Below are 14847 nucleotides of genomic sequence, written 5' to 3'. Positions count from 1 at the left end.
TAAATATTAAAGGAGAGCACAGGAAAGGATCTATTCCGTCAAATAGAAAATCCTGGCGGTCTGAGAAGAAAAAAATAAAAGAAGGGCGAATAAATAAGCCAGGGATTAAATCTATATAATATGTACAATGTCGGGGATGAAGGAGTGTATATAGTCTATCCCTTTTCTATCCATCCTTTTTTCAACTAAAATTCCGCATCTCCTTCAAGACCGACAGTCAAATATCCTCCTGAAATTCTGGCACAATCTCGATCGATTGAGTGAAATTCCAACCGACTTGATGTAGTGCACTTTGGAACCTATAAACTCTTGGGCACACACAACGTGAGTCGCATTCGAGTTGCCCATCACGGAGCTTAATCTGCCGGGGCTCTTGTATGTATATATGACGTCACGTAGTCCATCAAATAAATAAAAAGAGAGGGCTCTACGTCGAAGAAAAGGGTCTCCTTTGAGCTTCTTCTTCGGAGAAACAGTTGACAAAATAAAAAAAAGTTGACTATCATATAGAGCCTAGTTGTCTGTCTTCGTGACTACATGCGCGAAATCGATTTATTGATGGGTCTCTAAGTAATACAGCCGCAGAGGCTTCACTTCTCCATGGCGACGGGCAATATAAGATGGCAACAACTTTTTCCATGAATACTACGTTAAAGGTATATAAAAGAAAAATCGAGTTGTATCCGAGTAAATGTCGTCCAATTATACACAGTGAGCGTGAGTGGGGGGCTGCGCAGAATTTCGAAGCTATGACACACACACAGAGCGGTTGTGACGAAACCTTTTTGGCTGGCCAAAAACAGAGAGAGAGAGTCCCGACTACATTTTTGTTTTGTCTTATAAAGGCACGTCGACCGAAAATAGAATTTCCCGAACGTTGGAGGAAAAAAAAAGACGGAGAACAGCTGCTCCTTATGTACTCAAAGTCAAACACGTGCAAAGCTGCGAGGAAAAAAAGGAACAAAGGAGAAAAGAAAAGAAAACTAGAGCCAATATTTATAGAAGGAATAATTTCTGGTTATCACCGAAAAGATGATGATTAAGAAATAAAAAAGAAACCGATTTGTTCCTAGTTAAATTCAAAAGAGAAAACGCGCTGTGCGGAGGTTTCCGTGGCCCGTAACGGTACATACACTATCTAGTAATATCTAGTGATGTAAGTCAGATGATATAGGCTCAGAATGTAAAATATCTTTTTGGCCCCCATCATGTGTACTAGAGATAAAAAGAGAGATGCTAAGAAAAATGATGATGATGATGATGACATGCTTCTTCTTCTTCTTCCAGGGGGCTTCATCGTTCACTCATTCGTGATATGACATTATAACCTCAATCAGAAGCCGGAGGCGGGTTACAAGTCTTCTTTATAAGGAAATATTATTCTTACCTTTTTGTTGGAGGGAATATAAGATTTTCAGACTTGTTTTTCGCATTTGTGCCAAACGTCGTAGAAAAATGGACTATCACGCTAACCGTCAATTACGTGAGCACCGAAAAGTTCTCTCTCTCCGTTTTTGGACATTTGTTATTCGTGTGCACGGATAAGACGTGAGCATATGGTTCTTCTCTCTGCTGGGCGAAAAGCTAGAGAAAATCATGTGAAATAAAACATTTGGAAAGAGAGGGTGACTTTTCGTCTTCACGGTGAATCTAATTTCATTTGCTGTGTGAAATGCACACAGCGCGACTCGATTACACACTATATATCTCTCGTCTTGTATAATAAACGACACGACAGCCGAGAACGTCTGTGTGACACACGACGGCCTTTCTTTACTAGGAAAAGGCATCAGCATCTCATCTATCCGAAAAAAACGGAAAAGTGTTTCTTATAAGGAATAATAATAAAATATATAAAAGGTTTAAAAGACGAGTCTCGTGTTGCACCGGCGAGGTCATTAAACAAGAAATCAATACCTTCTACATGCAGCACTCAGCTCTGGCTGCGAGTCGTAAGAAATGAACTTTATCATCAGAGTTTCTTCTTCAAGTGCTCGTGTCGTTGAAACAAACACAAAGAACTTTTAGCACTCTAGAGAGATCACTCGTTATTATATGATACATTCTCCATCACTTGCGAAACTTGCAAGAGTTTGTTATTATTATGCAAAAGGTGCGATTGCAGACGAAAAGAATTCGGAGAAAAACAAGTCCCGACTTGTCACACTATTTTATGTGAATTTGTTTTTTGGTTCAAAATTGAATTTCAGGAGATTTTTTTGTCTCGTTTTTCTTCAAAGGAAAGAAAAAAATCTAAAAAGAAAAAGAATCGACGAAAGAGTCGTCCCTTGACGCCACACAGCAGTCGTCGTTTGGACTTGCAAGCCGACACTTCCCTTATAGTGAGAGAACACGTCGGAACATAAATAAGAGAAAACGTGTCCTCTAAAACTTTCATTACAACTCACATTTTTTAACTTTTCTGTTTTTCCTTTAACACGTCTCTCTCTTTTCCCTTTTTCTCTCGCTCTCTATCGATTCTTTTTTTTCTTTCATCATTTCTTCATTCCGACGCTAGATGTCGTCTGATCAAGGTTGAAAATCTCGTTGACAAAGGAGCGTCGTCTGTTTTCATCACTTCACCCCATTCACCGCTACGATTCCACCACGGCGCTGCGATCGCCACTCAACTGGCGCTCCTCGACATAAATTGTTGGTGTCGAGCTTCGTGTGCGTTAACTCCCCCCTCCTCTGCTGACAGTCGCTGCTCTGAGAACCGAGGAGAGAGTGTGGCGTATTGAACTTCTCCACCCCTCTTTTCTTTTCACTCCAACACACACACAAAAAGTGGAAGAATATTTCTTGTTTTTTCTGTGTGTGTGTGGCTTCTGCTTGTGTCTCGCAATATATCCAGGTGTTTCGGGCCAAAAGAAGAAAAGAAAAACGAAAAGCTTTTCTAGTTGAATAACCACATCAGAACAAGAAAGGTACAACAACAACAACACAGAGAGGATTACAAAGTGTTTGGGGTCGAATCAAGAACTGGACGTTTTTGGTGTTGTTTCCCCTCCTCCAGTGTGTGTGTGTAAGAGAAGGGACTCGCCTTCATCGATCGGGTGAATGTCAAACCCTGTGCTGCAGTGCCAAGGAACTCGTCGCTTTTCGTTTTCACTCTGTGCTGGCCTCCGTGCCAATATGTAACAAAAATAGGAAGCAAAGGATACTTATCTTGCTGTCATGAAGGTGTTGTGGTTGGTGCTGTTCTCCTTCGCTCTTGGTGAGAACGTGTTGATCTCTGCTTTGCCCTTTCCTCCACTAACGAGCTTCTGTCTTTTGTGTGGTTTTGCAGGTGCCAGTCTGGCTCTTGACCTCCACCTTGAGGGGGCAGATGCTGGATTCTTCTTCCAGCAGAGCCTGGGCTCTTCCCAGCAGCCTCTGCTGAAATTCCCTGCACATTCCTACTCGTCCAATGCTTCTTCTTCACCTGCTGATCCCCCGCCTCTGCTCAGGGAGAGGCTGGCCGTTCTTGGATCTTCTGCTCAGCCTGGCAGGATCTTGGTCACCTACGGTCCATTTGAGGCCAAGCAGAGCCTCCCAACAAAGTACCTCACCCTGCCGTTGGAGAATGCCACTGAGGGTGGGGAGCAGGCCACCCTCATGGATGTAACAGCCCATGTGGTCAACACCGAGCTGAGGAGAGAGACTCCTGTGCTGAGAGTCCTCTTCCACAGTGGGAGGCACTTTCATTCTCCTGGCCACATAGTGGAAGACGATCCAGACAGGGGGGCTGCTGCCAATCCATCTGCTGCTGCTGCTGCTGCTGGTGAAGAATGGGAGGACGAGCCCAACGGCCGGCTGATGGAAACTTGCATCGCCTTGCGAGTTCACAACCCCAACGGTGGTGCCCCGTTGACGGGCACTTGCGCCCCGCAGGGACTGGACGGCGTTTGTCTGGCCTATCTGACGCTACCCTTCGACTGGTGGGCGTCTTCTCCCATTTCGCCCACATTTCCATCGCTCAACGCCGGCATTTTGGGGCTCCAGCAGCACCCCACCGTCACGGCCAAGCCCAGTAAAGCCGTCCGCAACGTCGTCGAGCTCAGCTACGCCGTTTACGAGACCAAGGCCGGCCAGTGCGGACACTCTGATCCGTCAACGTCCAACGTCGGCCGGGTAGGCCATCAGAAATCCCAGCAGCAGCAGCAGCAACAACGGGCTTCATCTGCCAACAGTTTCCCACCGCCATCGGCCGTTTTGATCCAGCCGTCGAGACCCATCGGCTCTGTCCGTCTCCTGCCCAACGTTTACGCTCCGAGAGATTTGCTGGTCCACGAGGAAGTCATTTCCCTGTCTCCGACTCTCCGTTTCATCGCCTCGGCCGCCCCACTCTACCCACACTCGTACTTTTACGTCACGGTCCTGCTGGACTCGACCACGGCCAAAGAAGAGCCCTACGCCGTCATTGTCAGGTCAGTTTTCCTTTTTTCTTCTTTCCCCTCTCTCTCTCTTATTTTTTCCCCTTCACTATTCTTTTGTGTTGGTGGGAAACCCAAAGCGACAGATGTTGTTATTGTTGTTGTTGTTCTGCTGCCCGTCTGATGGCTGTAGCAGAGACTGGCGGCCAAACGACTCTCTCTTACTTTTTTTTTCGAAGGGGAAAAAAAAGATTGAATAAAGCGAGTGCTGCTGCCCAGTAATGGTCATGTGGATGGAGGAAAAACGACCTCATTCATTTTTGAACCTTGCCCAGTTTTGGGTCCAACTGCCTCGGGCTGATTTATAACTCTTGCACAGGAGAGAAAAACAAAATACCGGCGAACCCCAAAAGGGAGAAAGAAAAAGCCGGTCCATTTGATTTTTTCTTTTTGAAAAAAAAAAGAAATTTCCGTTTTTATTTCTTTTGGGTTGATTAACATCTCAAGTCAAACTGCCATTGGAAATCAGGCCGGCGGCGAGGATCCCTGTTCTCGTCCATCACACGGTCACCCAATAAACCCCAATGTCGTTAAAGCCTCAAACAAGCAAATAAATAAAAGAAATTTGAAATTTTCCCTGTCGATTTCCCCCTCAAAATATAAAACTTTTTCTTTTATCTGACGAAATCAAAACCCACCGAACCAGAAAAATAAAAAAGTTGTCGTCGCCATTGTGACACACACACACAGGTGGTTCCCTTATGGCATCGTAAATAGGAGCTTCTTCTTCTTCATTTGCGTGTGGTGTTCACTTTTGAACTGTGTAACCACCGAAAAGGAATGTGTGTTCGAGTTGCCCTTTTCGTAGAGTTGATGGATAGGGGGCGAGAGTTCGGAGGGGTAGAAATTTCTCAGAATGAACCAGCAAATCACCTCCCTGGGTTGTGTAACTTTAGAGGGGTTTTAAGTCGTCCCCCACAAGGTTGTTCTCCTCGGTCATCAAACAGAATCCTCTCTCGCTTTTTTCGTTTATTTCTCTCTCTCAGTCTCTCTCGTTCAGTTCTCGGGTTTCATGGGAAGACTCACACGTGCACACACATTCTCTCTTTTTCCAAATGATTTTGTAATGTTGCTCTCCCCCCTTCTTCTTTTCAATCAATTAACGTTTTATTTTTTGGGTTTGGGTTTTGGTTGTTTTGACAGGGCCAAAGTGAAGAACGGCCTGAAAATCATTTCGACCCAGACGACGAATCCCGCATGGTCGCTGAGTTTCGATGTCAATGGCAAACACATTGCCGCCGCTGTCTCGGCCGTCCGCAACTTTTCCGTCTCGACCCAACCTCATCAGCCAAGGTTTGTGTCTGTGTGTGTGTGTCGGCGTGGGATTGTTGTTGTTGTTCTTTGTTTTGTTTTTTATTGTTGTTGTTGTTGTACAACGACACTGTGGGGCTTTCACTCTCATTTCCGGTTGTTTATATCTGATTTGTTTTCTATCCTCTCTACTTTTCCGTTCTCTCTCTCTTTCCATTTGGTCCTCCCGGACAGTCAGGAACTGTTTACATGGCTTCTGGCCGTCAACGTCGACCATCACCGCGATAGCTCCGAACTGGGCGACGGCGTCCGGGCCCTTTGGAGTTGGACCATACGGACGCACTCGGCCTCGCCGCCTCTGCCCTCCTCCATCTCCGGCCATCACCACCACACCAACAACAACAACAAAGAAGGCCAGCTGGACGAAGTCAAGGGCAAACTCACCAGCCGATTCGAAGTGCTGAAAGACGAGGTCCAGTCCGTCTTTCCCATCATCAAGGTGACCGCAATTCATTTTGAAACGGAAACCAACTGAATCGATAATAACAATTTGCATTTTTTCTCTATGCGGTTTTTTTTTCTCAGCGCCGGGATTTGGTCAACACGGCCATTTTGACTTCACGGCAAGTCTCGGAGCCGCTCCGTATCTTTATGGTGACGCAGGCCGGTAAAGTGGCCGACGTGACTTTACAGGCGACGTGCTCTTCCGCCGACGAAAGTGTCCTCAAGGTACTACACCGACATTTTTCAAACTTGAAGTGATTTCTCACCGGCTGTTTTTCTGATTTCTTATTTTTGTTTGAAGGTGTCGTCGTCATGCACGTCCGTCTACCTGGACGGATCGGAGGTTCGCGGCTCGACCAACGCCACCCTGGTGGCCCGTTATGGTAATGTGGAAAGCACTAGCTCGTTGACGGTCTGGGTGCCTGAAATGCCGCTGGACATTCAATTGGACGATGTCAAACTCAATCAAATCAGCGGATGGAAAGTCATGGCGGCCAGTGCCGCCAACGGCGGATCCGCCAACCAGTGCCGATTGCGCTATCAACAATCTTCCTTCGAGGTCCGCTTTTTATTCATCATTCACACCGTCAATTCCCTTACATCTCGATTCTTATAGGTTTTCGCCCGTTTCTACGCCGAGGATCACGATTCCGGACGCGTTTCCTATCTGATATCGCGCAAAACGTATCTGCTCATCACGGATTTGGTGCGCAAAGTGATGCGCGTGGCCGATCCTCGAGTGGCCTCGCTCAAGATGACGAGCGGCTTCATCGAGGGACTCAAGCCGGGCAAAACGGAGGTCCAGGTCCTGTCGCCCATGTCGGGCCACGTGATCGCCGCCCGGGAGCTGCGCGTCCTGGCCGACAAGGTGGACGTGTCGAGCCTGTCGGTGCGGCTCATCGCCGGCCTCTCGCTGAGCCTGTCGCCCGATCCCGACCTGGACTCTTGTTTCGTGGCCCAAGTGGAGGCCAGCGACCGTCTGCACTCGCGTTACCAGGAGGCCATTTTGGATCTGACGGTGCACTTTAGCGACGGGAGCGCCTCGCCGCTGCGGTTGACTGACCGCTCCCATTATAACTTGGTGGTCGAATCTCACAACACGTCCATTTTGGCGCTGACGTCACCTGCCCGCGCCAACATTCCCAGGGTCTTGGCTCTGGGCGAGGGACGCGCCACTCTGTCGGTGACTTTCTCGTCGGCTTGCACGACCACCACCGCCAGCCAAATAGGCGGCGACGGAATAGGCGATGCAAGTCATTCTCATCGCCAAGGACCCGCCCATCCGTTAGCGACGACAATGGCCGTGATTCAACTAGCGCTGACGGGGCATCCAGCCACCAGCGTCCAGAATGACGCACGGACCGAATCCAGCGGTCAGCTTTACACGTTACCTCAAGGTGGTCATGGCAACGGCAATCAAATCATTGGCGATTCAAGACGAAACGGAGGAGGCGGAGGAGGGAAAATGGCCTCAGCATCAGCAGCGGCATCGGCGGCAACCGGCCGCTTAGCTCAACCCAATCAAGGCCAACTGACATTTTCCAAGCCGGGATCGATCGAATTCGGTGTCAATGAGAATCAACTGTCGCTAAAGGACGACAGTAACGCGGTGATGATGTCCAACGCCGGACGGGAGTTGCATCAGCATCCGGCCTATCCGTCGCACTACCCTGGCGGGTTCGGCAGTTTCTCATCGTCGAGCTTCCAGCACATGGGCCCGCTGGAGATTGGCATGTACGTCCTATTAGCCATTTTCTGCGCCGCCATTGTCGTTTTTGTCGGGACGTGTATCGTTTACGCTTCGAGGGCTCGCAAAGGTCTGATCCCGACGGACGACAGCGACCAGCAGCACATCGATCGCCAAGCGCCGACGACGACGACGATCGATCCGTGGCCGTCCCTCTGGAACCGACTCAAGAAGATGAACCCCAAAGGGGGCGGAGGAGGTAGTGACGAGCAGAGAGGCCGAGGAATTGCTGGAGAGGAAAATGAAGACGAGGAAGAAGGGACGGACAAGGGATGGATTTGGCTCGGCCGCTCGACACTGGACCCTGAAGTCCCCCGGCGACAGACGAGGCCATTATCGACGACGGGAGCCGGAGCAAGACCCGTTTCGTCCAACGCGACGGGCGCCGATGTCAGCGCCAATCGATTGAGCGGCATCTCCTACACTGGATCGGAGGTGAGCGTCCGGATTGTTGGCAGACCCAGCGGTCAAGATGGAGGCCGGCTCTCTTATAAAGCCCAGCTTTGCTTTGAGCCGTTAAAAGACGCGGCCGATGATGATGACGACGATATCGATCACGACTCTCATCATCCAAACAGCTGGCCTGGCTCGGTCGATTCAAAGACTTTCACCAAGGCCAGCAATTCGAGTCAACAACAACAGGAGCTGCTACATCATCATCCTGGGGCACTGCGGATCATCACTAATCAGCTGGCCGCTGCCGAGGAGCCGCTCCTGTTATCCGACGTTGTCCGTCGGCCAAGCAACAATCGACGGGCGGCCAGACGCGCCAGCGAACAAGACACTCGACGCTACGCCCGCTCCTGGCTCATGGCCGGCGAGGCCGTTCCTCGCGATTTCAATTCGAATCCATCCATCCTCATGGATTCCTCCGATGCGGAAGAAGAAGATGAGGAAGAAGAAATTCAGGATCTCGGCTGTCACGTCCCCGACGCTTTTCCCAACACCAAAAAGAATTTGAAATTGGATCTGAGTGGCATCGACAAGAAGACGGACAGCGAGTACAACGTGGCCACGTTCCTGCGTCACGGAAGCCCGGATATCAAACAAGCCAACATCATTGAGAATCCGCGCTTCTCCCCCACGGCGGTGTCGACATCCGTCGAGGTCGAGGACGACGCCGAACACTCGGCCGTCGGCGGCGAATCCGTAGAATCTCATCCGTCGGCCGCATCCGCACTGGACGTCGACTACGACCGGATCATCTCTTATTTGGGAATACTCAAAGAAACGAGCACTTGAATTTTTTTTTAAAACAAAATTGAATTTTGTTGAATGAAAATAAACAACAACGGAAATCTCTTCGTCCTCCCACTGGCAGAGTTCAACAGACTAACAACGCGTGTCGTGTTACGTGCGTGAGTAGGAAATCACGCTTAACGGCTATCGTTTCGTGACGGAGAAAGAGAAAAGAATCATTTGAAAACCACAAAAAAATGAAATAATTTGGAATTTGAATTTCGGGAGGGGGAAAACAAAGTTTCTAGTCAAACATGTAAAACTTCTCTTTTCTGTTTTTTTGTTTTTTTGAAATTACGCGCCATTTTTATCTACCCTCACGCCTGTGTACCACCACTACCAATGTATTTGTAACCCTCTCTCAAACAAAAGCAGCTATAGCCTGAAATCTTTTTTTTTTTTTTTCTAGTTTTTGGTTTTTCTTCTTATGTAACGATGGATAATTCCTACACACACAATGCACGCTGGTCCATCCCTTTTATACATAAATATTTCCCCCCCCCCAATGCATTTCTTTCTCCCTTTTTGTTCTGAGATTAAAAAAACCTTTGTAATACGTTGTGTGCTATTATTAACTCCTCCTCCATACGATGCTTCTTATCGCCCCACCCACCAGAAAAAAAATTGTTGTTTTTTTTTTATTATTATGGATTATTATTGAGAAATTCGAATCGATATCAAAGTAAGGGAGGAATATTATTATTCTTCCCTGTTTTTTTCGTTTTGTTTTTTAATTTTTGTTTTCTTTCGAATTTTCCCAATATTTCTCGGGCTTCTCCTCATTGAGCCGTTTCAAAGATCGCGCGTGTTTTGTTTTTTTTGTGTGTGATGTGTGTATAACAAATTGTCAATTTTTAGCACCACTCTGCGCCCCCGTTTAGCATCTCGAAACAACAACAACTAAAAAAACAACAACAAATAACGTGTGTCTGATTGTTTGTTTGTATGTGTGTATTATTATCCAACCAAAACCAGAAAAATTCCTCGATCGAACAAGTTATGTTTAGTTAGTAATTACACCGCCCACCTTTTCCCACGTAATCCTTCAAACAAAACATCAACAACAACAATATGGGAAGGGGGAAACGGAAATTATGTATTCATTCGCTGTTGCTTTCGTATATATTTATCACACCCAACAAATAATCAACTGACGGATTGAATTTTAAGTTTTTTGTCAAAAAAAAAAAAACCTGTGCACATTATATTGACATTTCCTCTTCTTTTTTTAAAAAATAATTTTGTCCTCCACTATATCTCCCGCGCGCCATTCGGTCGAACACTCAATACACGCATATTTGCCAATCGATTTTGTTTGTAAAAATTTTGATTTATTTGACGACTTGTAAAATGTGTAATGTCATTCGATTCCACGCTCGGCTGGCCACGTCTGGAGAAAGTCTGCCCGGCCAAATGTTGCGATATGGAAAAACGAGGTTCTATCCCAATTTTTCAAGGGGAAATTGGTGTCAAAGTCGACCGGTTTGTCTTTTTACTTTTGATATTTCACGGTGGGGGGAACGACAGTTTTGCGCCACTGAGTGAGAAATTAGAAAAACTGAAAAAGACATTGACTTATTTCGATGCTGTAAATTCGATGGAAAAAAAGAGAAATCTTTCGTGTCACGAGAGCGCCGCCCCAGCTCGTTATCCCGTTATAACCTTTCGCCGCAACGCTAATATAAAAATGGAGGACTCGAGATCTCGCATTATGCACAGAATGTCGTGGTGGCAATGCACGATGAACTCATCGTGACTCTTTTGTTTTTGAGCACGACAGAGAACGTGTTTGGGTTGTTTTCTTTTTTTTATTTTATTGTTGTTGTTTGTTGTTTGTTCAGAAATTAAAAGTGGGGCACCAGGCCAAAATAGATTGGTGGCCACCTATCGGCAATGGCCGTTACTTTTATATTCACCCACACACACACATAATAGACCTGCTCACTTCTCTTTGATGGCTTCGTCGTGTGTCTTTTGCCATGATTAGATAGAGCCTTTTTCGTTAGAAACTAACTCTGTGGCGAGTAATTGCATTAAAGTCTTGATGGTTAATTTCTTGCTCATCGCTACCATTAATTTGTTGAACCGTTTTTTGAGACGGTACGAGACCAAAGCGTCTGCTTGTCATTTCGTCGTTCATGTTTGACACAGAAGCGACCAAATTGAGGCCTCTCTCTTCTGTTCTGCAGGTTGTATAACAACAACAGTTCCAGCGGAATGTAACAAAACAAACACTCGGTCAAGAGCATTGACAAATTGATGATCCTCAAAGGATTTCCGAAGCACGCCACTAGGCTCAAGGGTGAGTCATTGTGTCACTTGATGACTATTATTATTATTATTCCACCAAAAACAACTAACCGTCCCTTTTGTTCGAACTCCTGGGTGTTGTTGTTGACTCTCCAGCACAGTTTGTACCCAACGAAGAAGCTGAATAATTTTTTTGAAGATGAACGAGCAATTTCTTGTTTTGTGGAGTGTGTCAAGCCCAAAATGGGAGAGGTGTACCCAACTGGTGTAGAGAGAAAGAGCGAGGAGAAAGTAGCTTTTACTGGGGGACGTTTTAACCCACTTTCCTTAACCAGTCGCAGCCCACTGGTTCACTTTTCAGCATTTTTTGATTCTCAGCTTGGCTTGCAGAAATAAAAGGGAGGAAGGCAGTGAGAAACTAGGGGTTTCTTTCACTTCTTGTGCTGTGGGACATGTTACTTATTCAGTTTTCTCCTCTGTTCTCATTGCAACAGAAAGACAACAACCTGGGCTCCAATAGATTGCCAGTTGCTTTTCTGCCATCCACCAGTCAGGATCTGTCCTACCCACCCTTGCCTCATGCCAAAGGAGCAGCATCAACTCTGGATCTTCATTCGCTGATTATTATGTGCCAGTGAACTTTGCCACTTGTGGTTATCCTCCTGTGAATCTATTTTTTTTTTGTGTTTGTGTCTATTTCTCCCCCTACAAACATCATCTGAAAATCAAGTTACACACAACCCCACACTGCTGCAAAGATGAAGCCTGGTCTACCTGCCTCAGTCTCGCCCGCCGAGTACCAGTGGTAAATTATTTTAATTTTCTCTCCAATCATTTTACATTGTGTGTTAATTACTCGGAGAAAAAGTCCTTTGTAAAACGAACGTGTTCCCCCCCCCCCCCTCGAGGATATTTACGTCAGTGTACCAGTAGGTCAGCCCAGCAGTTGTTTTGCATGCAGCACAATGCGCCCAGCAAAGTCCTCAATAGCGAGGAAAACAGGTTTTGCTTTCAAACCCGCTGGCGGCTATGTATCTCAAGCTGGCCTGGATTTTAAATGTCGTGACGGGGGCTCCATTGCCAACACAACCCGCAGCTCACTGACAAAGGGGGGAAATGCTTTTGTTGTTTTTGTTTTGTTTTGTTTGCACTTCCGGGTGAAAACTGGATATCCCTTTCTTCCGTTTTCTCCAGGAAATGTCAATGCGCCCATTATATATCCTGACGATTAAGTTGTCCCTTTTCTAATTGTTTTAACCTTTTTTCTTTTCTACTTGGCAGGGCGTACTCGATCGTCGATTCGTCACGAGTTTCCACTTTCCTCATTTCCATCTTGCTCATCGTTTACGGGAGTTTCAGGTACGCCGTCTCTAACCTGTTTTTGAATATTTCAACGCCAATGTTTGAACTTTGAAAAGCCTCTCCACCGCAGTGGCTTGAATGTTTAATTTGGGTGTTTTTCTCTCTTATTGATTTCAGATCGCTGAATCTGGAACAAGAAGCTCAAACCAAACAGTTGGAAAAGGACAAGGAGCGGGCCACGTTGACGGGCATCACGACGCCGTCGGTCCCATCAGAACCCAGTATTTATAGCTGTAAATATTCAAGCAGCAACCGCCTTGATTCACTGACGTTGTTATTCTTTCGCTCAGATGTTCAGACGCTGGATACCATGCAAGCGCTCTGCCTGCCGCTGGGCGCTTCCGTTTCCCTGCTCGTCATGTTCTTCTTCTTCGACTCGATGCAGCTCCTCTTCGCCGTCTGCACGGCCAGTGAGTCTCTCTCTCTCCTTTTTTTCTTTCTCTTTTCTCCCTGGATCGATAAAATGAGCAAGACTGCGGGCTGGTCGCCAACAGTCGTTATTTTCTCTTTTTATACATTGTTTCTAATCTCATTTTTATTACGCAGTTATCGCCACGGTAGCTCTGGCATTCCTATTACTTCCCATGTGTCAGTATCTCAGCCGACCGTGCACTTCTGGAACAAAGTATGTGGTGCCAAATCAAAACATTCTGATTTGTCGTAACTTAAAGATGAATTTCTTTTTTCTTTCTTTTTTTGGGGTTGCAGTAAAATCTCATTTGGCATCTGCGGCCGTTTCACTGGGGCCGAGCTACTTTCCTTCAGCATGGCCCTGACTATTGTCTGCGTTTGGATTCTCACCGGCCATTGGCTCTTGATGGACGGTATGAAACGGAGGCGATTTCTCTCTCTCACGGACATTCGTTTTTTTTTTTTATTGCAATCATTCATTTCCTTACGGTTTGTTTTCTCTCTCTCTCTCTCTTGCCTTCCAGCCATGGGAATGGGTTTGTGTGTGGCGTTCATCGCTTTCGTCCGATTGCCAAGCCTCAAAGTGTCGACGCTCTTGCTGACTGGCCTCCTCGTCTACGACGTTTTCTGGGTCTTTTTCTCCTCGTACATTTTCAACGCCAACGTTATGGTCAAAGTGGCCACCCGGCCGGCCGACAATCCCGTCGGTGTCATGGCCAAGAAGTTCCACTTTACTTCTGGGATGGCCCGAGACGCCCCGAAACTTTCGCTGCCCGGCAAACTCGTCTTCCCCAGCATGCATAACGTCGGCCACTTTTCGATGCTGGGCCTGGGCGACATCGTCATGCCCGGCTTGCTCCTGTGCTTCGTTCTACGCTACGACGCGTACAAGAAGTCGCAATTGCTCCACTCGGCCGAGACGGGAGTGCCCCCGCCAAACCACTTCAACCGAATCACGTACTTCCATTGCTCGCTGATTGGCTACTTCCTCGGATTGCTGACAGCCACCGTTTCGTCCGAGTTCTTCAAAGCCGCCCAGCCTGCGTTGTTGTACCTGGTGCCATTCACGCTACTGCCGCTCCTCGTCATGGCTTATCTCAAGGTACGAAATAACTTCACCTAAAAAATAAGATTAAATTACATTTTATTTTTTTTTTAAATCCAGGGTGATTTAAGGCGGATGTGGGATGAACCGTTTATTGCGCCTCCGCAACCCAAGCAGCTGCATGTCTAGATAAGCAAAACAAACAAAAAAAGACTCTAAAGATACTATATTATATTATACACATCTTGATTAGTTATGAATATTTAGGTTACATAGCATCTGCATCCCCTTCAAAAATAATATCCCTGTTGTGTGTGTGCGTGTTACAATACGTAGGCGAGAGAAAACTAACCGGCGATTTTCATTTCGGCTAGTGCCGGAATTTTTTCTTTTCCGTTTGCTTTGAGAAAAACAAAATAATTCCGGCACGGATGAACGACCGAGCTTTCATTTTTTTTTTATTAGAAAGAGAGGCGTGTTCATCCATAAAACATTAGAGAAAGGGAGGAGTTGTTTTCTGGAATTTAAAAAAAATAAATAATAATAGTTTGTTTGGGGATATCGCGGACTCCTAGTCAAAAGCCCAGCCGCCGGACCGACGCGTGTCTTTCGATTCAAGTGAA

At 46.6% G+C, this 14847-nt stretch overlaps 2 protein-coding genes across 3 annotated transcripts; both read left to right on the top strand.

Annotated features, from left to right (window-relative positions):
- The first annotated feature begins 2709 nt into the window (after positions 1-2709).
- LOC124312807 (transmembrane protein 132C-like) lies at positions 2710-10465 on the top strand. The gene is made up of 7 exons (XM_046777277.1): positions 2710-3217; positions 3290-4409; positions 5559-5708; positions 5901-6165; positions 6252-6395; positions 6472-6729; positions 6787-10465. Exons 1-7 carry the CDS (start codon positions 3178-3180, stop codon positions 9157-9159), a joined length of 4350 nt encoding a protein of 1449 aa, XP_046633233.1. The 5' UTR covers positions 2710-3177; the 3' UTR covers positions 9160-10465.
- Positions 10466-10990: 525 nt separating this feature from the next.
- On the top strand, positions 10991-14824 carry LOC124313118 (signal peptide peptidase-like 3). 2 transcript variants are annotated; one of them, XM_046777856.1, is made up of 9 exons: positions 11061-11458; positions 11901-12211; positions 12688-12765; positions 12886-12989; positions 13059-13178; positions 13315-13393; positions 13477-13592; positions 13704-14281; positions 14345-14824. In XM_046777856.1, exons 2-9 carry the CDS (start codon positions 12165-12167, stop codon positions 14411-14413), a joined length of 1191 nt encoding a protein of 396 aa, XP_046633812.1. In that variant the 5' UTR covers positions 11061-11458; positions 11901-12164; the 3' UTR covers positions 14414-14824. The 2 variants fall into 2 exon arrangements, with proteins under 2 accessions (XP_046633811.1, XP_046633812.1); XM_046777855.1 differs by having other exon boundaries at positions 10991-11458; positions 12886-13178.
- The last annotated feature ends 23 nt before the right edge of the window (positions 14825-14847 follow it).

This window comes from Daphnia pulicaria, chromosome 9 (genome assembly GCF_021234035.1).
Source record: "Daphnia pulicaria isolate SC F1-1A chromosome 9, SC_F0-13Bv2, whole genome shotgun sequence".
NCBI classification, from domain to species: Eukaryota; Metazoa; Arthropoda; class Branchiopoda; order Diplostraca; family Daphniidae; genus Daphnia; species Daphnia pulicaria.
This window is presented reverse-complemented; position numbering and strand designations above follow the sequence as displayed.

Excerpts from the sequence above, each read along its gene's own strand:
- LOC124312807 (XM_046777277.1), top strand. The coding sequence starts at position 3,178 with ATGAAGGTGTTGTGGTTGGTGCTGTTCTCCTTCGCTCTTG. Across the intron at positions 3,218-3,289 it reads GCTGTTCTCCTTCGCTCTTG|GTGCCAGTCTGGCTCTTGAC; the intron begins GTGAGAACGTGT and ends GTGGTTTTGCAG. Across the intron at positions 6,166-6,251 it reads CCGTCTTTCCCATCATCAAG|CGCCGGGATTTGGTCAACAC; the intron begins GTGACCGCAATT and ends TTTTTTTCTCAG.
- LOC124313118 (XM_046777855.1), top strand. The coding sequence starts at position 12,165 with ATGAAGCCTGGTCTACCTGCCTCAGTCTCGCCCGCCGAGTACCAGTG. Across the intron at positions 13,394-13,476 it reads CCGTGCACTTCTGGAACAAA|TAAAATCTCATTTGGCATCT; the intron begins GTATGTGGTGCC and ends TTGGGGTTGCAG. Across the intron at positions 14,282-14,344 it reads TCGTCATGGCTTATCTCAAG|GGTGATTTAAGGCGGATGTG; the intron begins GTACGAAATAAC and ends TTTTAAATCCAG.